The 25,146-nt window shown below is 35.9% G+C and overlaps 1 protein-coding gene across 2 annotated transcripts in view; it reads right to left on the bottom strand.

The window, feature by feature from the left end:
- The window catches only part of LOC140136932 (WD repeat-containing protein 5), a 52,447-nt gene that overhangs the window by 11,044 nt on the left and 16,257 nt on the right, over nt 1–25,146 (bottom strand). For both annotated transcript variants that reach the window (XR_011856790.1, XM_072158583.1), the window contains exons 2-11: nt 16,577–16,690; nt 12,903–12,999; nt 11,928–12,001; nt 10,774–10,863; nt 10,013–10,102; nt 7,939–8,022; nt 6,552–6,607; nt 5,998–6,044; nt 4,965–5,040; nt 292–400 (exon numbers count right to left, since the gene is read on the bottom strand). Coding sequence is in view for 1 of the 2 variants with exons in the window: in XM_072158583.1 (XP_072014684.1) it covers nt 292–400; nt 4,965–5,040; nt 5,998–6,044; nt 6,552–6,607; nt 7,939–8,022; nt 10,013–10,102; nt 10,774–10,863; nt 11,928–12,001; nt 12,903–12,999; nt 16,577–16,684 (831 nt within the window). In the remaining variant the exon portion in view is untranslated. The remainder of the gene's footprint in view (nt 1–291; nt 401–4,964; nt 5,041–5,997; nt 6,045–6,551; nt 6,608–7,938; nt 8,023–10,012; nt 10,103–10,773; nt 10,864–11,927; nt 12,002–12,902; nt 13,000–16,576; nt 16,691–25,146) is intronic.

The raw sequence follows: 25,146 nt of genomic DNA, 5'->3' as shown, positions 1-25,146 counted from the left end.
CTAAAACGTCATCAACATACCTTTTCCATAGGAGCGGCTTGCAAGTAATTATAGTTATTACCATCTATTCACCACAATCTATTTGGTTTTGTAAAAACAATCTGTAATTATTTGAACAATAACAAACCTGATGAATCTCTACAGTAACATGTGTGTATTGCTTGTTTATATTGCACCATTTACAATCTTACTTTGTAGTGGTTGCCAAATCCACAGCTAAATGAATGCTACTGCTGCGGGTACCATTTGCAAAGTTTCAGGTTTGTATCTCTAATTGAAACAACCACTCACCTTTCCTCCTGTGACTGAGAAGTTGGCAAAGATGCAGTATTTTTCATTCTTGTGACCTGTATACGTCTTCAAACACTTGCCTTTACTGTAATCCCATAACTTGAGTGTGCTGTGATGAAAATTGACACAACAGAATCAATTATCAGCCTCTCAGATCTATTGTAATTAGAGGTTAATGACTGCCCATCAGTTATTTGGAGGGCATTGTGAAAATCAAAACATTTTGCTTTTGAAACCGAGGAACATATTCCGAGGCCCAAAGCAAAATGTTTAGATTTTTCACAATGCCCGAGACATATAATTACCGATGCAAAGTTATTAATCTCATTCATAACCATCACTTTCATCTCTTCACTTTACAAAATAACACGATCAGGCTAAAACAGGACGACCAATAACAGAAGTGCGAATCACAATCTGTGCAAATATGGTAGCGCGCAATCCAAATATGGCGGTCAGCGCTCTCGCAATTTGTTCGACGCACAACACGGCATGTGCGGAGGTTACTAATATTTACGCTGACGGCGCGGAAGTCCACTTTCTAATATTAGTAACTGCGTTTGGGCAAATAAATATTGGATCGCATGTATCGTGTATATTAATGAGGTTTATGAATTGGTTACAAAGAGGACTACATTGTGTATTGAGCCAATCAGAGATATATGGTAATTGAATATCTGATCAAATGGAAAAATTTTCCCCACTCCAGAAATACTTGGGAACCTGAGTGTAATTTAAATGCTGCTGCATTAAACTTTCTCAAGGAAAATCCTGTCAAAATTACAGGTAAAATGTAAACTGGAGTCAGAGACAAATAATTACGAGTCATTCTTGTTACTTGATATTAAAAGTGAAGAAGTGTAAAAATCAAGTGTTGGTTAAAATTTGAAGTGAAAAATGTAAATTGACTTTACATAAAAATTTATGTTTATCATGTCTGTTGACATTATTATTGACATTGAGAAATATAGTCATAAAATGTATAAAACTGTATCATGTTTAAACAAAATATGAGAATGTATATCTTTAAATGGCCAACATGAATGAAATCTCGTAACTTATAAAAAAAATGACCTAGATTGCCGATTGTGACAAAATATTGTATATTTGATTAATTTATCACATGTTTTAACATGTTTAATGTGATGATGAATTGTGGTCTATGGTGACAAAATAATGACTATTGTCTTGCATGACAATATTAAATTTGTTTTTCAAAGACACAAAATAATTGTGAATAATGTAATGATGCCAGGAGTTCATTTGTGTTTGTGCAATGTCAAATCCATCCTAGGTAGGATTGTGATCTCGATATTGTAACTAGCGGACAATTGGTCGAGTTAACTTGAGTCGACGCAAGTTGTCTTTCATACCAAATGTTTGTTGGTTTACACTATCAGATTCACCATTGTATGATCCGAATAACTTTTGGGACTAAAAAGTGAACTCAAATAATTTGGAGTTGTTGAAGGTGTTACATAGGCCTATGTGTTAATGAAATGGTTATCATTTCTATTGCATGTATATAGAGGGCCTATGCCTTGATTTATAAGTAAAATGCAATTTGAAATGAAATTGTATGAGTATTTTGATGAAATGTATTTGAAATGTGTGTAAAATGATAGAATCGTCAAATTATATAATAGACGAAAATATGTGTACAATTAACAAAATGTGTTAATTTTGATATACTGAGTCTTTATCTGTTAAAAGTAGCATGTGATACAAAATTGTTGAACAATGTGAAAAGTCAGATATGAAGTTATTTGGTGTTTAATATTCTGTGTGAATGAATAGATGTTATTATATGGTATAGATGTGGTTAAATAATCTGTGTGATACGTGTTAAATTTCCATAATGTATTATTACACGTAGGCGCACTTGAATATACCTAAGGGGTTAAGCGTATGTTGTGTACTTTGTGTTATTTTTTGCTAGTTTGCCATAAACATAATTGTCCTAAGTGTTTGTGTTGTCACTCAAGTCTCTCTATGTTTCGTGTACATTGTTAAATTTAAAAAAAGCAATGAAAAAAGAAAAATTATCTTGATTGTACAATGGTTGAAAATAATATATCAGAGTATTGTGTTTAAAAGATAATTTGGTATAAAATTGGGAATGTACAATATTAATAGGCCAAACAAATTGTACACGTTTATCTGCATGTAATCAGTTGTTAAAAGATGTATGTGCTAACCATTTATTTGTTTTCCTTCGCGATAGCTTGGAAAAGAAAATCGCAATTAGGCCATTTTAACACCGACATTTGGTACGTGCACGTGCTGAGTTTCAAGCTTGGACATCGCGCGGTCCCTGATGAAACTTTAACGCTAATCAAAAATTATTCGGAGGGAACATGAAATACCAAGTCTACATAAATCTTCTAGCGGAGAGCTACTTCAATTTCAACTTTAAAAAAAAAATCATTGTCTTCAAGTTCTACGTGGCTTCAGATGTATTTTATTGTATCATTTATATGTGTCGTATGTATTTGGTTAAAATAATATGACTTGTATGACTTCCATCTTGATATTATGTGTCAATGATGCATGGTCTATAAATAAGTCGGATTCAGTTTTGTTAAAAAAAAATGGCATTTTATTAGCAATTATTGTATGTTCTTAAATTGCCAGGAGTCAATTATTTAAGGGGGAGCGTATGTTGTGACGATAATTTAGTCAATAATTGATTATTGATCATAGGGCAGAAAGCCATGAATAACCATTCATCAAGTGAGCGTTTTGATATCCAATTCTGTGCATCAATTGCACTGAGTGAACCAAGGATTTGTTTCTCCGTTAATAAATTCGTCACTCCTTGCCAGCCCTGCGACTGATGCACACCTATACTCAACTTTGGTTCACGATGGATAGTTAGACTGGTAACATGATGACGATTCTAATGTCATCATGTCTTGCACGTGATTCATATTAAATTATACTACTTATGTGATGTAACTCTGGTAAGATTTTATATTAATTCATACACCTTGTATTTTGATCAGTTTAACGTAAATTCATAATAAATTCTATGATACGTAATTTCTGTTTCATCTTGTTCATTTAGAGATTGTCATTCCCGTTTCCGTTCATTCCATCATCCCTTGGGGCTCCAAATCTGGTACCTCGCTCTTCCTTCCCATGACTAATTCCCCAATTTAAAAGTCATAACAATATCCAGTATGGCTGAAGGGGGTTAAAGGAAATCTGTACCATAAACAATGGCTATTATAGTTATATACCCCTAAATTAAACATACCAGACGGTCTATATGAATTTCGGAATATTCCTAACAAAGAAAAAGCACTTTTAATCCTTTGTTTCTGCGATTCAAGGAAGCCGCCAAGATAGCTGCTTGCGAATCCTTTCTGCAACAAGCGGTAGTGTAACCTTTCACACAGACCCACTGGGGTTCGTTGACGGGCAAATCAATCGACTGTGCTAAAGACTGATGCACCAATTTTAATTATGAAATGGCGAAAACAATCAACAAATGAATTGTATCTGAATAAATATATACAAATAGTATTTATAACACCGAAATATGTGTCTTGTGTACCAAATTAGGCCGAAATTCTTTAGAAATAACTGTGTATGAGTGGGTCGCGAATGCTTCGACGCCTATTCAATCACATGTTTCGGTCACCTTCGGCGAGTGTGTTGCTGTGTGGCATTCGCGACCCCCACAGCGAATTTTGGTTTTTAGTGCTGTTTTTACACTTTTCGTTCTCAAAAGACATTGTTGATCATAAATATTACGGTACTTAAAATACATTTTTTATGTTCTTCTGTAGTTTTATGGGTAAAAATTGTCACATTTTTTTTTTTTTTTTAATGTTGAATCTGAACTTTGGTAGTATTCGCTTCGTGTCACCAAAGTTCACGAGGGACGAGGCTTGTGGCACGGATTTCGCTGGTTTCAAAATCGGAGTATCGTTACAGCGTAATAAAAAATACATCGGGTATCAATATGGCAGCCACCATGGATTGCAAACTGACCGTCAGATAACGCTTTTTCAATGGGAAATGAACTTTGTTGCTTGGATGATGTCACGATGAGGTTAGCATTTATTTCGAATTGAAAAGCGTGTTCCGACAGATCTGCACTCCACTGGCTTCACGGTGTAGAGCTAGTATTTTCAGCAATTTGTTTGAACTTTGACCTAATATTCCCGACAAGAAATTCTTTTAAAAAGCTGATCGTCGTAAGGAATTAAGAATTTCTCCTTATTTGGAAGTATTTTTAAATACTTAAAAAGCTTAAAAACTTAAAAGCTTAAAAGCTTGGACTTTTACTGTTTGTCGTTTTTATTATTACTGCAACTATATAACCATTGAATAGTTTATGGTACAGATTTCCTTTAAGCTTAAAATTGCTGAGAGATCTAAAAGCACTGTTCATATTGTAACATTTCCATACAAAATAAACCAGGATTTTTTGAGCTGAACAACTGAGATATAAAGCAAAAGAAAATTGGAATTTACTACTAGCCCTGATGTCGCCAATGCATGTCACTCCGGTGGTTGTACTACGGTACGATCCTTTGATGTTTGTGTTGACCGTCCCGCACGCCATGTATGTTCTGTGTTATGAACATCGCTTACATGTTTGACTAATATTTCCATCATAATAATTAAACAACAGTTCCTGGATTTAATTCAAATCAACTTACTTATCTAGTGTGCCTGCTAAGATGTACTTGCCATTAGGTGAGAATTTGACAAATGATACTGGTGGATTATCATCATCTGAAAACAACAAATGAAATATGAACAATGAATTTGGCATTATTTTATGGTGCGTGGGGTGAACAGTGCTTACGACAAGGCTGACATTACTACATGACTCAAAGATTATTATTGGGTATGTGGCAGAATAGTCGACTGCAGATCCGTCGGATAACGCTTTTTCAATGGGAAATGAACTTTGCTGCTTGGATGATGTCACAATGAGGTTAGCATTTATTCCGTATTGAAAAGCGTGTTCCGACAGATCTGCACTTGACCGGCCTAGTGGTGTATAGAGCTAGTATTATCAGCAATTTGTTTGAACTTGGAAATAATATTCCCGACGAGAAATTCTTTTAAAAAAGACATGAAAGCGCGGATTTGTTAACACATCGAACAAAAATTGAAAAAATGCGGAATTCCGCGTAAACACAGAAATGTTTCGGGTCTGGGCTTGATACTTTTGCATACGAGTGAAAGCATATCCTTATATTATTCAGCAAGGTCCTTCAGCACTGCCATATCGCTCTTGTGATAGATGTAAAGCACAGCAGGTGTACTGGGCTATTCCAGCTGAAATCCATACACCCTCTATAATAGAAGACGTGATCATAATTTTCCACAAAGCCAGTGTGAATTTCAAATGGGGGTTAACTGAATGGTTGACTCCATTTGAAATTTATACCCCCTGTGTGGGAGATCAAGGTCATGTTTTCCATAGGGGGTGTGTGGATATCATCTGGAATAGCTCATTGTTAGCAATGTTGATAACATCAAAAACAGTGCTATTTAACTGTCATTACTAGTAATTCATCATCAGTCGGCTGCTGAGCAGACGACTACAAGCTTTCTCCAACTATTGCGATCTTGGGCAAGCGAAACAATTTTGTTTGGCTGCAGCATCCCATCTCCCAGGAGGTGCTGGACATACTGTAAGTAAGGAATAAAAACCTGCTTTTAAAAGTAGGTATTACTCACCTATGAGTGTTTTCAGGCACTGCCCAGATGCTGTGTCCCAGATTCGACTGAAAACATAATAAATAGATTTAAATTTAAATGGAGAAAATAAGACAGCTTTGCTTTAAGGTTGGATAGTGTCAGGAATAAATGAGGTGTAGGAAGTTTGTACGCATGTCGCATCGGGACTCAAAAACTAAGTATGTTTTTCAGATATGGCCCTTCGCTTAATATAGACGAATCCGACGAGCCAAGTGATGGTCAGGATTAAGTTGGCCATAGCTGGGGGCCATCCGTGCCAAGTAGCTTAGTTCGTTTGGATTGCGCTGCGTCACAGGAGCGGTAAACGCTGCACGCCTATAATACTGGTGTCACGTAAAATGGATGGAAGTCGCCCCTCAGCTATGGCCACTAGTGAGGTGTCGGATTCGTGTCTAGTCCATTTGGCTTTCTCAAGACAGTTGTGTCCAGGTGTGATTCATGCGTGATCAAAGGTGGTGCATCTGTAGCGCGCAATGTGGTGTGAAGTGATTGTCTCGAGGGAGGAAGGCAAGTGTTGACTGTTGGGTACTTACCATAGGCCATCATAACTACTTGACACTATAAGAGAACCGTCTCTGTTGAAATCAACCTGCAATGAAGTGAATCAAAAACAAATAGAAATACATTACATATTGAGATTATATGCGATCCAAACCGGGTGGGGCCAGGGAGACCAACCTGCGGCCCGCAGGCCACATGCAAGCTTTGACAATGCCCAATGTGGCATGCAAAACCTTTCTTACAAAAAATATCATCAACGACCCCATGGGTAAGTCAACTTATTTTTTTTTTGCCTAAAGTAGAGATCTACTCAATTTATCCCTCATATATATATATATATATATGTAAAGGTGGGGCCAGCATTTAAGTCCTTTTGGTCTTATTTGGCCTCTCCTTCTTATGTTTTCCCCCTTCCATGGCAACTGTCAATTGGTAGCAGGCCTTTTTTTCATCCCATGTGCCTCCTCACAACATAGGCCTATAATAGTTTGTATTATTTTTTTTGCTATGATATCACATACTCTTTGTATTTATTCTTCACTTATATTAAACTCATATTGAGTGTACCTGTCTAAATGTATTTATTTTTCACCTGTTTATTCTTCATTTACATTATACTGATATATTGATTTAAAATTAATTTTGTATTAATTATAGTTTATTATCCAACTCATATTGAGTGTACTTGCTTAAAATGCAGACTTACAAAGTGTATCATGTTTTAATTTACTATACTGTATTATTTATTAATCATTTTCTACTATTGTTGTTGCTATGTAAGATGGAAAAGTAAACTACTTTGAATTGAATTGAATGTCAGGGAAGGTTTTTCATTTTTTGGAAATTCGCCTCATTTTTCAAAATAATGAAAACATAAAAAAAAATTTTTGTCCCTCTTTTCAGCAGAAAATGGCACATAATCATGTATATTTGTGTTTAAAACAAATATTTTGAAAAAAAATGAGAAAACCTTTATTTAGTTATTTTGCTTGCGTATTTTTCAAGTAATCTTATCACAAGAATCGTGGAATGTTGTCAAAAGTGAACTCTGATAAATCTGAGCAAAAAATATCTAAATTATGCACAAAACATCCTTGCGACTTAACTGCGTTGGACATACACGCAGGTTTGTGCCGTGTTGTGAATGGCGTGCTTAATCACAATATTTCGCATTCGTGCATTCCTGACTCATATTTCTCGCCAAGTTACTTCAGCTGTCTTGAGCCATGTGACTTTTCAGAGTTGGAAAGAGTGAAATAATGATTTTTAATTTTTTTTAAAATGGGAGAAAATATTAAAAAGTTATATTTTACCAGTTTCAAGTGAAAGAATTCATCTTAGTGTTCATAAATATTAAGAAATCTCCAATTCGGGCATGGACGAATGCATGTCCCCTTATTCTGGCCTTATGGTACTTACTGCTGAGACTGGGTCTGAATGAGCTGGTAAGGTTTTTAAACATTTCCCTGTCTTCACATCCCAAATCCTGACACTTTCATCAAACTAGGAAAGGAAGGAAACAAATATATTACACATATTCAGTGCTACATCCATTTACCAATTTTGGCAAGATTCTTTCCAGCTGTCTGCTGATTTGGTGCTGTTTAGAGCGTAAACACAGAAGTGTGGTTCTAATTAAATCACATCATCACATCAGTACCTCATTAGCCTATCAAACAGCATAGCATCGCATGACCCAGTTCTCTTTACGAGATATTCAGGTAGAGCAGTCGGACACAGCTGAAGAACCTTGCCGAATACTACAGTGTTTGGCAAAAATATATACTTTATAGTAGGACAAAACTTAAATGAACACAAGTGCTTAAAGCTTGAAAGAGCACTGCCACATGATATTGTCATGTACCTTTTGTAAACACAGCCAAATTAAAAAGTCGCAACTAGTTCCATCCCCATTTAATCTGAGTCTGATGAGTTTATGGCAAAATAATTAATATATAAATTTCTATACACTTTTCTTCGAAGGTTGATACCAAATTTGATATCAAAAGTTTAATCATCATGAGCATAGGAACTGTTTGGAAATTTGTGCAATTTTAAAAATGACAAATTACGAATTAAAAACGCAAAAGCCAATGTATGGTATCAGCATATTTTGTGGCCCGAAGCAACCCGTACAGGAATCATTGTACACTTGCCCGTGCACAATTACAAGAGGGGTATTTGATTTGCATTTTGACATGCATGGGTAAACCTTCAATGACAATGAAGTTAGACCTCTCAGATGCGTGTAGATGTGTTAACCTGTCGCCCTATTCAGGCAACGTAATTCTTGGCACTCACGCTAGATCCGCCACGTGATACAACTCCATATGTCATTTTAAAAATTGCACACATTTCCAAACAATGGTTCCTATGCTCACACAATGATTAAACTTTTGATATTATCAAATTTGGTATCAACCTTCAAAGGAAAGTGTATAGAAAATTATTATATAAATTATTTTGCCATAAACTCTGATGGCGAATTTTTAATTTGGCTGTGTTTACTTAAACCTACATTGATGACTTAAAACCACATTATGAATGAAAGTAAACCTCCTAATTATTCATACTTGCGCGTATGAGGAGAGCAAAAATGACAAACAATCACAACAAGATGTTCAGTCTCTGCAATGGTGATCCAGCGCAAAAAAGGCATGGGGACTTTGCCTCTTCTACTTCTGATCAACATCTCGTACTCGGAACAATCGGGAAATTTCCCTTGAAGTCATTTCATTTCATGATCAACATACATATTTTATCACCAATTTGACTTAGTTGGCAAGAGCACTGACCTAAATACCCACAGGTCCCAGGTTCAAATCCTGGTTAAGGAGAACACCAAAATTCTTCATAGACCTAATCAATGGAAAGAATATTATGATTATACCACTAAACTCAAGTACTACTATTCCTGATTCCAGAAAAATATTGCACTAATTCTTTTAGATTAAATATATATTACGCTGTTTTGCCAAATGAAGCATAGCTCATAAATCCTTTAGTTAGTCAATTTTAATAGTTTTGGAATTCGAGGGGAAATGGGCCAAAAGCATGCAATTTTGCATGCTTCTTACAATGGCAGCGACAAAATTCAAAGACTTGGCACAAGCATTCAGAATTTGGAGTTTAGGCTATAGGTTCATACATAAATTTAATATTTTATGTAAATTTGATAATTGAAAATGTGTTTTCCAAAAATTAGAATGCATAACCTGAAATTAGTCTAGAACAAGTTTGAGGTGGATGTAAGGGGTTTTGCAACAAAGCTCTTCAATTGTTGACGGACACACTGACTGACTGACGGACACAGGGCTCGTGATACCAAGGTCTTTTCCTTCGGACTTTTATTGCCAGTTAGAACTAAGTAAAAGAATATTAGGATAGGATTTAGCTATGTTTCATATTTTTTTAATCCCCCGAAAATTGGTGCTATATTTTTCAGGAATTGGGAGTAATTAACTCTTAGTTGACAGAAACATTAAGTACTTACTGAACCAGATACTATGAGATTTGACTGGGGGTTGAAGTTACAACAGAATACATAGTTGCTATGGCCTTTCAATGTCTTCAAGCACTTGCCCTGTTTGGTAAAAAAATAATCACAATTCTTGAGAGTTATATTGTAAATGAAGTTAGTTTTTTCCCATTTTGACTCGTAATATCATGGGTTGAAATGATGCAGTTCAGAACAGCACTTGCGCTAGTTGCATTTTGCCTGACTGATGCACACTTGTGTGAATTTACGCAACTATAAATTGGGACTTTATTGAAGCATGCAGTAAAAAAACTGGAATAATTTTCATCAATTATAAGCTGAACAAAGTATTTACCAGTACATTCCAATTAAACTCAACACCCGATGATGTCAAGCTCAGATTATGGAAATTGATCCAACAGAAAATGGAAGTGCCTAAACAACCTTAGAGCTGGTGTTGGCATATCACTGAATACTTGGGGCTATGATACTCCAACAACCAGTGATTGTGGTAGAGCCACAATCTGTGATCTTGCAATGCTTGTACAAAGAATAACCTTACACAGACCACTCCACATGTTCAACGATGTGTCCAATAATGGCTTTGTATAGTGTGAGGACGCATAAGGAGACCGGTGCCAAATATTTTTGCAGGACATGTCAGCAATGACAAACCACATTGAAAATGTTATGGGACAAACCTCTATAAAATCTTTTTGATCACCTTTTTTTATTATAGAAAACTCTGTAACATGCAATCAATTTTATTTGCTTACCGTATTAAAGTCCCATATTTTCAGTGTTTTATCATCTGATGCAGAGACTAATAGTTTGGAATCACTGGACCATGCAACATCAGAAATACCCTAGAAAGGAAGACAACATGATGAAATGTTAGAGTCAAAATCTTTATTTGTTGATTATGATTTCTCAACAATTTTACTTGCCTCTGCTGCTGGTACCATCAAAACATTTTGTCTAACTGTTGTAACACTGACTGACTAGGTCAGTTTTACCAACTGTCTTTTTGACACATATTTCTGTACACTATACTTATGTGAATCTTACACTGTATATGACCAGATCTGTGTATGTGACCAGGTCCAATCAGGCTAACGTCGGCAGTAATGAAACTGAGATACAGGCTAAAAATGAGGTAAAAAAAACCCAATAAAAAACGCAAGAAAATGGACATATAAAAGGTTCATAACTTTGGCACCAGGAAAGAAAACGAGCAAGGTACACCAACATGGTGTGGGGAAACAAGTAAAACACAGACTAGACAATATGCAGGGGGGGGGGGGCAAAAACAGCAAATGTAGGCATTAGAAGTAGGTTAAGTTCAATAGCCAAAAATGAGCAGTTCCCAGGCTCACAAAAGTGCTAAACCTGCAAAAACAACAAGGATCAATTCGAATACAATGGTACACTAGAACAAGTGATGAAAATCACTGTGTACATAAACAGACTTGGTAAACCAAACAACCAATGTAGGCACAAAAACAGGCAAAGTTTGATGGCCAAAAATTTCAGAGCCCACGGAAGTGTCAGCAAAGCAGTACAAAAGTAAACTGGAGCAGACAAACAAAACCAAACAGACAAAAAAAACCAACAACTGATGTTTCGAGCAGATAAACTGCTCTTCTTCAGGGACAGACAACAAAATATAAAAGCTAACAACGAAAACTACATGCTATAGTTTAAAAACAAATTCAAGTCAAAAACTGAAGGCAAGTTCAAATAGAACTCAGTAGCAGCCAAGATAAGCTCAGAGCAAAAAAAAAAAAAAATCAACATCAGTAATTAATTATATGTACTGAGCAAGCTAGTAATGGTAGTAACTCAAAATTTGCGACTTTAGCCTGAGTGGATCAGATTGGGTCAGTCACATATCTATGTAAAGTTAATAAACAGCGTACGCATGACTTACCAATTTATGTCCTGATATTGTCTTTTCAAATTTGCCATCATATGCACCCCATATCTTTAGTAATTTGTCTGCAGCTGTTAATAACAACAGAAAAGTTTATAATTACAAACTGACATGAATTGGGATATTCCACTTGAAATCAATACACCACCTATAGAAGATATGACCTTAATCTTCCACACAGGGAGTGTGAATTTCAAATGGGGTTACCTGAATTGATAACTGCATTTGAAATCTACACCTCCTGTGTGGGAGATTAAGGTCATGTGTTCCATATTTCAACTGGGCTAGCCCATTGCAAGTTACTGTTGCTAGATCTACATTTATGTAGTGACTTGTTGCTGTGATCATATAGTAACCTATTCCATTTGAAGTCAAATACTCCATATGGAAGACATGACCTTAATCTTTACACAGGGAGTGTGAATTTCAAATGGGCTTACTTGAACGAGTGATTGAATTCAGACTCCCTATGAGATTGAGGTGATGTCTTCTACAAGGGGTGTATGGATTTCATGTGGAATAACAGGAATAGCCTATTCAGGTTCATTGTCTCAGCTGGAAGGCAGGAATTCACAATGAGTTGTTTTACACATAAATGCACAAGTCACCGTCAAGTGGTTTAATATTATCTTATAGTAATAATTTGGAAATTATAAGACTTGTAAGTAGCCCACACCCAAGACACCTAATAATTATAATCACCCTCATTATTTCAGATTAACCCCTTTCATTTGTATCATTATCATTTGTTCTTGTGCAAAGATTGGTGAATAAATATGTTTAAATGCATGCTTCAACCATATTTTGTACTTTGTTCTCAAAATTACAAAAAAAATGACTTGGGCAATTGGCGTAGTAGGCTGATGATATTTATTCCTGTACATACATTTTAGGAGGAATCTTTACAATCATGGCTTATTATCACTTAACTTCAGTCTAGAAAGAGATTATCAGCACTTGTAGACTACGTACCTGAACTTGCTAGCCATTCCCCATTAGGACTGAATTTGACTGATGAAACTGCCTTGGTGTGACCAGCTAGAGTAAACTTTAATGTGTAGTTGGGCTTCTGTGCAGGACAAACAAGGTTTTACAACATTAGATGTTGACATAAATGTATTTAAAAACCAAAGTTTTCTACATTATCCTCTATTTCTTCACTGATTTAGTATCTTTCATGCTATTTCTTCTAACTTTGAGATTCTGTTGTCTAATTTACTATTAACCTACTCTTTTACCTTTTTTATTTTCAAAAAAGGCTTTAAGAAATAGGGGATGTTAGTCTTATAATAGATTCCATATCACATTGGAGTGATGGGAATTTAGGGGACAGCTGGTCATAAAGATTATTATTGATTTCAGATTCAAGTCTCAAAGAAACTTGCCATGAAAGAGAAAAGCTCTAGCAAAAAAAACTTTGAAAAATCAACTATAATTTTGGAGCTAATTTAAAATACTTAATTAACCATGTTTATTTGAATGTTATATTAATTTGGGCAATGACAAATCAAAATTGTGTTGAACTTATTATTTTAAAGGACTAATTAAAATAATTAATGTATCCAATCCATGTTACATTGCATAGGTTAAGAAGGTATTGTAGGCCTTGTACATGTATGAACAAAGATATTGAGGAGGCCTTCACTACTCTGAACATGATGAAACGCTACTCAGTATAACATAAAATGTGGATTCTAATTCTTTATACATGTAGATTTTTATATGGTCCACTATTCAAACATGTGTCACCTGCGTTCATAAAAAAAACCCAAGTGATACTTTATTGGGTTGACTCATTAAAGGCCCGGTCACACTATGACGAATAGGGGTGAACGGCAAGCGATGTTAAGCTGCGAATTGCAATTTTGAATTTACCATCACTCATCGTGTGTTGCCGTTAGTTGTCGCTGACGAATCCGTTTTGAGGTCGTCACAATTTCGTTGGTAGTCGTTGGTAAACGTCACTTCGATTTCAATAGACTACCCGGCACGGTGCAATTTTAAAGTTCATATAAAAAGAAAATAATATCAATAATAATCAAAAATATTAACATTTCTGATTATTATTGATATTGTTATTGATGTTAATATTGTTGATTATTATTGATACTAATATTAACATATTTTATTATTATTGATATTGATGATAATATTTTTGATCATTATTGATATATTGATATTCAGTGTTCGAAATAAGCACTTATCCTCTTGTCCTCTTGTCCAAAAATCACTGGGGACAACCATATTGAGCTACATTGTAAGTACTTATCCCCTGGACAACTACTATTTGGATTCTTTGCACTCAAAAACATGACATATATATTTTGGGGATAACCAAAATGTTTTGAGGACAAGCAGAATTCATGCTTTAGTTGTCCTCGGGACAACCTCCATATTTTCCTTATTTCCGACACTGTTGATATTGATATAATAGTTTGGATTATTATTGATATTGATTTTCATATTTTGATTCCTATTGATATTTATATTAATTTTTTTGATTATTTTTGATATGTGTAATATTTTTTATTATTATTGATATTGATATTAATATCTTTGATTATAATAATTGATATTGATGTTAATATTTTTTATTATTGATAAAGATATTATTGATATATTTTTGATTATTATTGATATGTGTAATATTTTTGATTATTATTGATATGTGTAATATTTTTGATTATTATTGATATCGATGTTAATATTTTTGATTATTATTGATATACAGTAGATATTAATAGTTTAGATTATTATTGATATTACTTTTACTATTTTTGATTATTATTGATATTTATATTGTTTTTTTATATTATTATTGATATGTGTAATATTTTTGATTACTATTGATATTGATTTGAATATTCTTGATTATTATTGAAATAGATATTAATAGTTCGGATTATTATTGATATTGATTTTACTATTTTTGATTATTATTGATATGTGTAATATTTTTGATTATTATTGATATTAATGTTAATAATCCTGATTATTTTTGATATAGATATTAATAGTTTGGATTATTATTGAATTGATATTGATCTTACTATTTTTGGTTATTGTTGATATTGATGTTAATATTTTTGATTATTATTGATATTGATATTTCTGAGTGGATGATCAGAACGTTGTGAAGAATGGGAACGCCAAAGGGGACTATACGACCCACACACACACAGGCTTTGATGTCGGCTGCTGAGTCACGTCATCATCACCGCAATCCACCGTCAGCTGCTGTTCCTTGCCATAAGCAAATCCGCTGCCAGCCGTCTGACCTCGTTGCTTGTTGTCGGGCTCCGTCGACACTTCGTCACTCACCGCCCAGACAACGTCCGGTTTTGGTCGCTAGCAAGGGTAGCGCTAAGTTGCTTTTTGGGGTCCCGGACCCACCAAAATAGAGTTGGGACCCCCTGTTTTTAAATTTTCTGCAAGTTCAGGGGTCCCTGCAGACCCCCAGTTTTTCAATCTAGCGCTATTGCAGATGCTGCATTTGTGTAACTGGGACTCACCAAACTCTACTCCGGACCCCCTACTTTTTAATTTTTTGCAAGTTCAGGGGTCCCTGCGGACACTCGAGTGTTTAGTTCTAGTGCTACCCCTGGTCGCTAGTCTCCGTTTCCTGCCGCAGCCTTTCGTCCCTTGCCGTCGTGTTGTCGCTAAGGTCGTTCCCACTCGTCAGCGAATCTTGTTTTTCCTCTTTTTGTCGTCGCTTTGCCGTCAACATTTTGTAATTTTCACGTTCGTCACCTTTCGTTGCTTATCGTTCCGTCATAGTGTGACCGGGCCTTAAGCACTTCATTGCATGACAATAAGCACCGGATAAAAACACAATTTTGGAAGCCAAAAAGTAAAAAATTCTGAGATTTTTTTTTCAAAGCTGGATAAAGTTGTACATTTTAATTACTTTTGCTTCAATTGAACAGCTAGCAATGCATATTAATTCAATATGTCCCTGGCTGTTCAATAGAAGCAACAGTAATTAAAATGTATAACTTTATCCAGCATTGAAAAAAAGTCAGAATTTTTCCCAATTTTTTTTTTAAAGTACCGTAGCAGTATTTTGCAGGTTCCAAACTTCAATAACATGTAATTTAGGGTCTATAACTTCTTTTTTCCCAATTTTTGTAAAAAAAAACCCCAAAACAACAGTTTACAACACGCAATTGCAGCCGCGAAAACTGTGATCGCGTTTTTCTCCGGTGCTTACATGATAGTAACACAAATACACTTGAAATTTTTTTTGCTCTATTCTGAATATCTTTTACATATAGTCTGAACTTCTACCACAGAAAACAAGTCTTTGAAAATATGCAGAAACTACGGAGATGGGGGGGGGCACCAACAATATGAAGCATTCTCTGAGGCGCGAAAACGGTGAGGGGTGGGTGCCGGAGGGAGAAGCTTTTGAAATGCATACATTTTATATGAATTGTACCTTAAATTATGAATTAAATACAGAAAAAAATAAATTTTCTTTTTTTTTCACAAAGAAAATGTTAAAAAAACTCCCCATCATCATTGGTAGATGACCAAGTTCCACCCCAATAGCCAAAATTCATGGCTCAGCAACACAAAGACGTATGTCCATTGTCCATTAGCTGATGTCAATGTTGACAAAACGGTAATGATTGGCTTAGGCCTACCTTAGAAAGATTTGAGATTGCTGAAGCTGACTGCTGTACAGGTGCTTTGGCTGTGGTTGTTTTGCTTTGATCATCACCTCCAATCTTCTTCTCTTCTGTACTAGCCATTGATATCTGAAAGGACACATACAAATAAAACACATGCAATTATTAAGGGGTACAACACCCTGGCCAATTTTAATGCCTATTTTTGCATTTTTCTCAAAATTATAGCGCATTGGTGACAAGTAAGATATGTATATTATAGGGGCAAGGACTACAACTACTGCACTGAAAATTCAGCAACTCAAGGCAAGTAATTATTGATTTATTGATCAAATATTGGGTTTCCCTCATTTTTGACTGTAACTCCACAACTGTTGTTTGTGCTGAAATAAAATTTCCAGTGCAGTAGTTGTAGTCCTTGCCCCTATAATATACATCTTACTTGTTACCAATGTGCTATAATTTTTTTTAAAATGCAAAAATAGGCACAAAATTGGGCAGGGGTGTAGTACCCCCTGAACAGAGCAAACAATTGATAGTGGCCTAACAAAAATAGATTTTGGTTTCTGGTTAGGGTGCACCATTAGATTTCCAGGGGGGCATGGGAGTTTTTGAAAAAAAAAAACTTTGCCCACTAGTGAGAAAAAAAAAAAAACTTTGCCCACTAGTGAGACGAAAAAAAAAAATTTTGCCTCACTGATAAGTAAAAAAAAAAAAAATTCCCCCACCCAACTTTGTATTAAATTTACATTAAAATTTTTTAAAAATACTACTTCGCCAAAAAAAAAAATTTGGTGCTCTCGAGGCGAAAAAAAAAAAAAAAATTCTGCCTGACCCAAACTCCCATGCCCCCCTGAGAATCTAATGGTGCGTCCCTTACCCGACCCACTGTAAAAAAAACCTGACAACTGAAAATTTGTATTGATCAATTTTAAAAAGTGAGACAGTGCCGGCCAAAAAACTATGCATAAGGGGGTTACTTGTGACCCCCCTTCTTTTCCACTATGTTGACAATTAATTAACCGTGTACACATTCATTTTCTTTGTTTTTGTATATTACTTGTATACCTGAGTAGACCAACCAGCATCTCCTCAACCATCTCTGCAAATAAGTGACCCTTTACCCTTAATATTGAAGAGGGGTTAAAATGACAACCCCAAACATCGAAGACTACCCTTAAAATGACCCCCTTTTCTTAAGTGGCGTTTTCGTCAGCAGGTCAAAATTTGACCCTTTTTCGATGTTTTTTGTGACGAGCATGGGTACCAAATAATATCCCAAGTGAAGCCCCAGGTTTGGATGCTAATAATTATTTACATGGTTGTGGGACACCAGGATATATACATTGTATGCAGTTTTTACAAGAATTGGATGTTTTGATGTGAGTTTAAGGTGGTACATGTACTACACCCCTTGATAAATTTGTGACTATTTTACATTTTTCTCAAAAACTAATAAAACACTGGTAACAAAAGTTATGTATATTACCGTAACCACTCGGGTATAAGCCCACCCCCCTAGATGGCAGATTTCACTTCAAAAATGGGGGTGGGCTTATAACCGGGGAAGGGCTAGTGCTGGAATTTTAAAATAAGAACAATTATCCCTCATCTGTATATGCCCAATGTACCAGTAATTTCTATCTTTTATGTCAATTTCTTAAAATTGTAAGTATGGAATGTTAATTATCAACTGATATGTTTTTAATTTGTTCTTAAATATGAGAGCAAAGCATTGACTTGGCCAAAATTTAGTACTGGGCTTATACCTGAGTGCACCCTTGTTCCCAGAATGTTTTGAAAAATAGGGGGTGGGCTTATAGCCGAAGGTGGGCTTATACCCGGGTGGTTACGGTATAGGGGCAAGGAACCCAGTTACTACACTGGAATTTCAGTGACTCAAGACAAGTAGTTATTGATTTATTGATCAAATATTGGTTTCCCTCATTTTTGACTGTAACTCCAGAATCGTTGTCTGTGCTGAAATAAAATTTTCGGTGCAGTAGTTGTGGCACAGTGTCAACACCCTGTATTATAAATATTTTTTTCCATACAGCTCAATACTCCGTTGAAATCAATATTCTATTATTGACACAGATAAAGAAAGTTTACATATGCATTGTGTTATAGGACGTACACCTGGAACTTAACTGAATGGGCTAAACGCGTTCCTTTATACCTATAAAGTATTTCTGTCATTCTCAAAATTAAATATATCTCAATTTTTACTTTGGATTTCAAATTTTTTACTTTAAAAATGCAGTAAAAGATATCCACAGCAAGCTGCAAGGCCCGCTAATTAGTGTACTGCTTTTCGAGTGAGTGTACTGGAAACAAAACCCTGGTTTTACCTGAAAACAAATTTTTTTCTTGTAATAGAAACATCATATGGGGTACTAGAGCATGCACAAATCGTAATAATGTGTAGAATATAGAAACGCTGTGGTATCTCATATGATAGTCATGGTATGCTTAGCCTGAGTTGCTCGGCCTATCTCGAACAAAATCGCGATGCGTAGCTGTTAAAAATCGAGAGGATTTGCTGTACTATCACGGCAATTTTTAACACGAAGATATAGGGATGATGACGATGTGTGTGGTCCTTGCCCCTGTAACATACATATCTTACTTGTCACCAATGCCCTATAATTTTTTGAGAAAAATGCAAAAATAGGCACAAAATTGGCCAGGGGTGTACATGTAAACTACGCAAAAAAAGTTTCTTTATGGTTAGGAAATTTACCCACTATTAAAATCTAGCGACCAATTTTATACGTTTGCTAAATAATCGCATGCGGGAGATTGTCCTGCGCATTTTGACACCTCAATCACTACCCTACGACACTCCTGAGAAAAGATATGAATGTTTAAGTAACACGAGGTCGAAAAATGAAAATTGCAAAGAAGCCTATTCAATGGTTTTAGAGCTGATTCACTGATCCAAGACGGTTTCATTATTCTCGCCTATTCAATTTTAATTTAAAGCATTTTAATTGATGCATGTTGGCTAATCCTTTGCTTATTGTGCAGATGAATGATCAAAGACAAAGGTGAGTGGGTATACTAAGACATTTACGTTTTCAGAGATGGATTTGGAAAAGGGATTCAAAACAGGTCATGATTACAGCTGCATTACTGGAAGCAGGAGGAATTGAGACACTTGAGTGGCCCTCCAGAAGCCCCGATCTTAACCCCTAGGAGATATTTTGGGATCAGCACAAGAGACAAGTCAACAAGAAGATAAAGGCAGATACAACTCTGGTGGGATTGCGTCGCATCTTTATCAACGAGTGGAACGGGGTGGAGCAAGGTAACATTCGATGCCTCATTAGGAGCATGAGACGCCGCGTGGCTGCTGTAAGGGAAGCCAACGGTGGACACACAAAGTATTGAAAGACTGGTAAAGGAAGAGATTAATCTCAAGTGAAGTTGGAAGCGGCATTATGATGCCTGAAATGTGCTCAGCAATTAAACAAAAAATGTTATCTGCATGTTTTTTTTTGTGTGTGTTCTTTTATGCTGAAAACTTGAATAGGCCTTTATGCAATTTTCATTTTTCGACCTCGTGTTACTTAAACATTCATATCTTTTCTCAGGAGTGTCATAGAGTAGTGATTGAGGTGTCAAAATGCGCAGGACAATCACTTTCGCATGCGATTATTTAGCAAGCGTACACAATTAGTCGCTAGATCTTAATAGTGGGTAAATTTCCTAACCATAAAGAAACTTTTTTTGCGTAGTGTAGTACCATCTTACATGTAAGACAGAAAACACAATATAAGGCAAGTCTAGATTTTTTTTTTAAAGTGTTCCCAGACCAATGCAAAATATTTTAATGTGTGTCAATATACCGGTACGGTACATGAATTCTTTCAATAAAAAGTGAAACAAGAAGTTGTCTTCCAAAAAAGACAAGTCATGGATTAGGTATAGTACCTGAGACTATTATACCTGTGATTATTATACTCTCAGATAGTACTTTGAGCAAATTTGGTCTAACATTTAATATTCATATCTAACCTACTTTGCACTTTCGACAATAAATAAGTGATATGACTTTTCATATGAGGCTTAATAATGATATCTGTGTCTTGACTCGGGAATACAATTTTTTAAAGCCACCCACAGGAAACAAATTTGGCTATAACTACGAAGAAAATTGTATCAAAATGTCCAGTGTTAGAAATATTCCTCAAAATGTTACAGGCCAGCCGGGCCTGTAACTTGGGAAAGTTACAGGCCCGGGTAAAAAGTTGCCGGCCAAATTTTTTTAGTGCTTCTAAACGGGAAATTAAGCCGGGACATATTTACGTCAATGAAAAGTTACAAATAAGTTCAATAGTGATGTTTTAAACAAAGGAATTATTTTTAAAAATGAACTACAAATTCTAATATTATACATTGCATATTTGATAAAAGATACGGTATGGTAATTTATTTTAATGCCGAACAGGTACCTACAATGTATAGGGATGTGTAGATTACTATGTGTATAGTTTTACCCCAGTTTCTGGGAATTTGTCCCCTCTGCAAATTTGTAACTAACTGAGAAGTTACAGAATCTAAAGAATCTAAACTAAAGTGGCAACTGCTGCCAGCACGTCCATCGTAACCCCCACCCCCACCCGTACTCACACATAAGGTAGGGGAGATTGGGGTTAGTTGGAACACGGGTAAGTTGAAACATTGTATTTTTTCTGACACAAAAATTAATTTGGTAAAATACTGGCACCTAGTAATAGGTATTAGTAAGGGTCATCCACCAAATTAGCAACAGCACTGATGCCACACCAGTGTTGGCTTGAGAAAGGAATATCTGTTTTTTGACTTACTGACTAATTTTCATACCCCTCAGAAAAGATGCGTTATCTCCATGTTGTTTGAAGATTCAGGGGATTATTTTTTGAGTATCATAAGCACTAGTAGTAAGTCCCAGAATAATGTTAAATAAAAGTTTTATTGTATTTCTTATTTTGTGTAATGAACTTTGAAATGTAAAAATAGGCATCGGGGTTAGTTGAAACTTTTGAGGTGGGGTTAGTTGACACGTGAAAATCGCATAGAAAAATATGGTTAAAAATTTGACTTTTTAAAAATTTGTAACATGTTTACCATTTCTTCAATATTGCTTTAATATGGCTAAAAAGCAATAATACAAGCAAAAAGTGCACACAGAAAGTACATTTTATAATATTTTAGGCTTCTCATATTTTGGTCCATGGTGACACTCGTCACCTTGTGTCCAAAGTATTGACCCGCACTCCCACATATTTAATTATTCATTTTTTCACACTGATTGTATGTTTAAGGGTACTTTCAAGGGAAGTATAACCCTAACAACACAATAATAATTATTTTGAAATTTTTACAAGCCGTGTTTAACTAACCCCACCCTATGTTTCAACTTACCCCAGGGGTGGGGTTAGTTAAACTACTTTTTTCAAATTTTCAAATTGGATTATATGAATAATCATAAGCAGGTCCAATAAAGTTTAAGGCTGTATTTGTAGCATGTATGTATATATGTTTATACTGATATGGTTAGTGTTTCTTGAAAGTAATCTGTTTGCGTTAAAAAGACGATTTTGTGAAAAATGTTTCAACTAACCCCAATCTCCCCTATATAAAGATGTGCCCCTCTATAACGGGTCGATTTGGATCCGATTTGAGGGGGAAAATCCCAAAACATGTGTCCTAATTTGAGAGAAATCGGTTAAAAAACGGTCAAATCAGCCGTTTTTAGGCAAAAACATCAGACATAGGTCCCTATTTGAGAAATGAAATGGTCAATAAATGTCAAATCAGCCCTTTTTAGGTAAAAAATTCCCTAAATTTGGGTTTCAGACTCCCAGCGGCACACCCCAGTCAAAATGTAATTCGAGTACCTCCACCTGGATCGTAACTTCTATATATCATCATTATCCACATCACTGATGTCAGAGTTCGACTCAGACTGTTCAAAACGGGCATCTCGTTATTACAAATCGAGTGTGATATAAATACGTTGGCAGTAAATATAATACACAGAATAGAACTTAGGCCGGTCGAAGCGGCCGTTGAAATGTTTCTGGCAAAATCGTGATTTTTTTGGATCGAAATTTATTATATTAATTTTATACCGTGCTTCGTAAGTGGTTTAATAAATTAATGACAGATTGAGAGTGCATTCATGAATCATGTATGTGTGTACTTTGAATATTAAAAAAACTAATACTTTGACCTTTAAGGTGGTTCGAAAGGCAAGGTTTAGGGAAATCATGAATTCCAACATTTTTGCAAATATCTCCAAAACCTTTCATGATACAATCTCAAGTGAGTTTGTGCTTATGTAGGGATATGTTGGCCATGTTATGAAGGTAATAAAACCGTTGCCATGGTAACCAAGCAGTCGCTATTGGCTTCTGACCAATCACATTCAAAGTTGGTTTTTTCAAAAATCACTTCATTTTCCCAATAGAAGTATACTCACATGTTGAGTCATGTTCCTGCACACCTCCACTGATTTTCCGTAAAAAGTTTGTAAGTAATATGGAGTTTTTGGCCAAAAACGAAAATTTCACTGACCCCCCCCCTCCACTGGGATTTTTTTGGGGAAAATCAGTGGAGGTGTGCAGGAACATGACTCAATATGTGTGTATACTTCTATTGGGAAAAATGAAGTGATTTATAAAAAACAGGAAAAACCAACTTTGAATGTGATTGGTCAGAAGCCAATAGGGACTGCTTGGTTACCATGGCAACGGTTTTATTACCTTCATAACATGGCCAACATATCCCTACATAAGCACAAACTCACTTGAGATTGTATCATGAAAGGTTTTGGAGATATTTGCAAAAATGTTGGAATTCATGATTTCCCTAAACCTTGCCTTTCGAACCACCTTAAAAAGTTACCGGCCAGCTGGGCCGGCAACTAGACTGCTAGTCAGAAAAGTTACCGGCCAAGGCAAAAAGTTCTTCGTTTACTTAATTACTTACAACTTTTGAATTAAAAACCTCAAAATATTAAGTTTGGTATCAAATTAAGGCGTACACTATAGGCTTTCAAATGAATGCAAATTTGATGGCCAGCATTAGAAATGATAAATAAGTCATTTTTTACTCAAATATGAAACAACACCACCTTATTGAGTACACCAGTTCACGACACATGGCCATATGAAGGTGGGACTTTACTCGAAAGTGGGCCTACATGTATACTCGCCAGGGGCGGCGCCACAGGGGGGGCAAGGGGGGCAATTGCCCCCCTATGATTTTCAAAAAAGAGGTAAAAGGAAGGAAAAAGAGAAAGAGAAGAAGGAGAGAAAAGAGAGGGGAGAGAAAGAGAGGAGGGAGAAGAAGAAAAGGAGACATTCCCCTCCCTGGCCATGGTTAGAAGGAGGAAACTCCCCCTTCGGACATCTTGCCCCTTGTGGAATGCTGACCTACGCGTTTTAAAGTTGTTGGTTTTTATATTTTGGGCCCATTTTCGGCACATTTTCCTCCATAAAAGTCACATGGCCTCTCTTGCCTTTTCTCCCAACTATACTTTGGAAAATTCCTGGCTATGTCACTTTCCTGGCGCGGCAACACATGTAAGTCTGTGTCATGCAGCAATTAATCATTATAAATTTCAGTCCGATAGATCACACAACTTTTACGGGGTTTCATCACATCACATTGTATATCCAAAACGCCTCTCTCAGAAATAGTGTAAAAATTATGCACCAATATAAATAAGCAATTGGAAGAACGACGTGTAGGGAAAGAGGATTTATTGGGTCTGATTTTTAAAAAGTGGACCTGTTTTGGACCTTTTCCTAAAGTTTTGACCAAGAAAGCATAAAGAACCTAATTTTTAATGGGCAAATGTTGTCCTTTCCTGATTGAAAAAGGGGGCGACTACCTCCCCCTACGCTCCTGATTACGGCTTTCAGTTTGAAATATTTCCAACCTCAAGACACCCCCCATTCATATCATTTTATCGTGCCAATTTATAAAAAACCGGCATATCATATGCGTTGATAGGGTAGATGGTTCATACAATCATTCCCCAATGTTGGCGCCTGTATGTGGGTTTCTGACCAAAGTAACCTCATATTTGGCCATTTTAGCCTAAAAGTGCCAATTTTTTTCAACCGCAGCCTTCGAGACTTTAACATTGGACTCTATTTAACATTTCCACCATATTTCACAGTCGTGCACATTTGTACCATGAACTTATTTTGTTGCCAAAATGTGCTGGATTTACTAATTGAGTATAGGTCCATGCCTAAAACCAGCGGGCTAAAAGTCGGGACCGTGAATGAAATCCATAAAAATATGCGGTTGGAAAATAAATAAATAACACTAAAAAGGGTGAAAATGGTGCATCAAATGGCTTCATTTGTGCTTTCATTTTGAAATTTTTCCAAATTCTGAGGGGCCACATCCCCCTCAGACACCCCCCTGCGTCAGCATAGCCCTGACGGCAGCGCTATCGCTGCATAACAAATTCAAAATTGTTTTGCCCCCTATCAAAATACCCTGGCGCCGCCCCTGATACTCGCGTCAGTACAGTACACCCGGGTCTTGTTTTATTTATTCGTTATTTATTCAGGAAATTC

The sequence above is a fragment of the Amphiura filiformis genome, chromosome 17 (assembly GCF_039555335.1).
Source record: "Amphiura filiformis chromosome 17, Afil_fr2py, whole genome shotgun sequence".
Lineage (NCBI taxonomy): Eukaryota > Metazoa > Echinodermata > Ophiuroidea > Amphilepidida > Amphiuridae > Amphiura > Amphiura filiformis.
The sequence above is the reverse complement of the archived record's forward strand: the minus strand, read 5'-3'. Positions and strand labels throughout refer to the sequence as shown.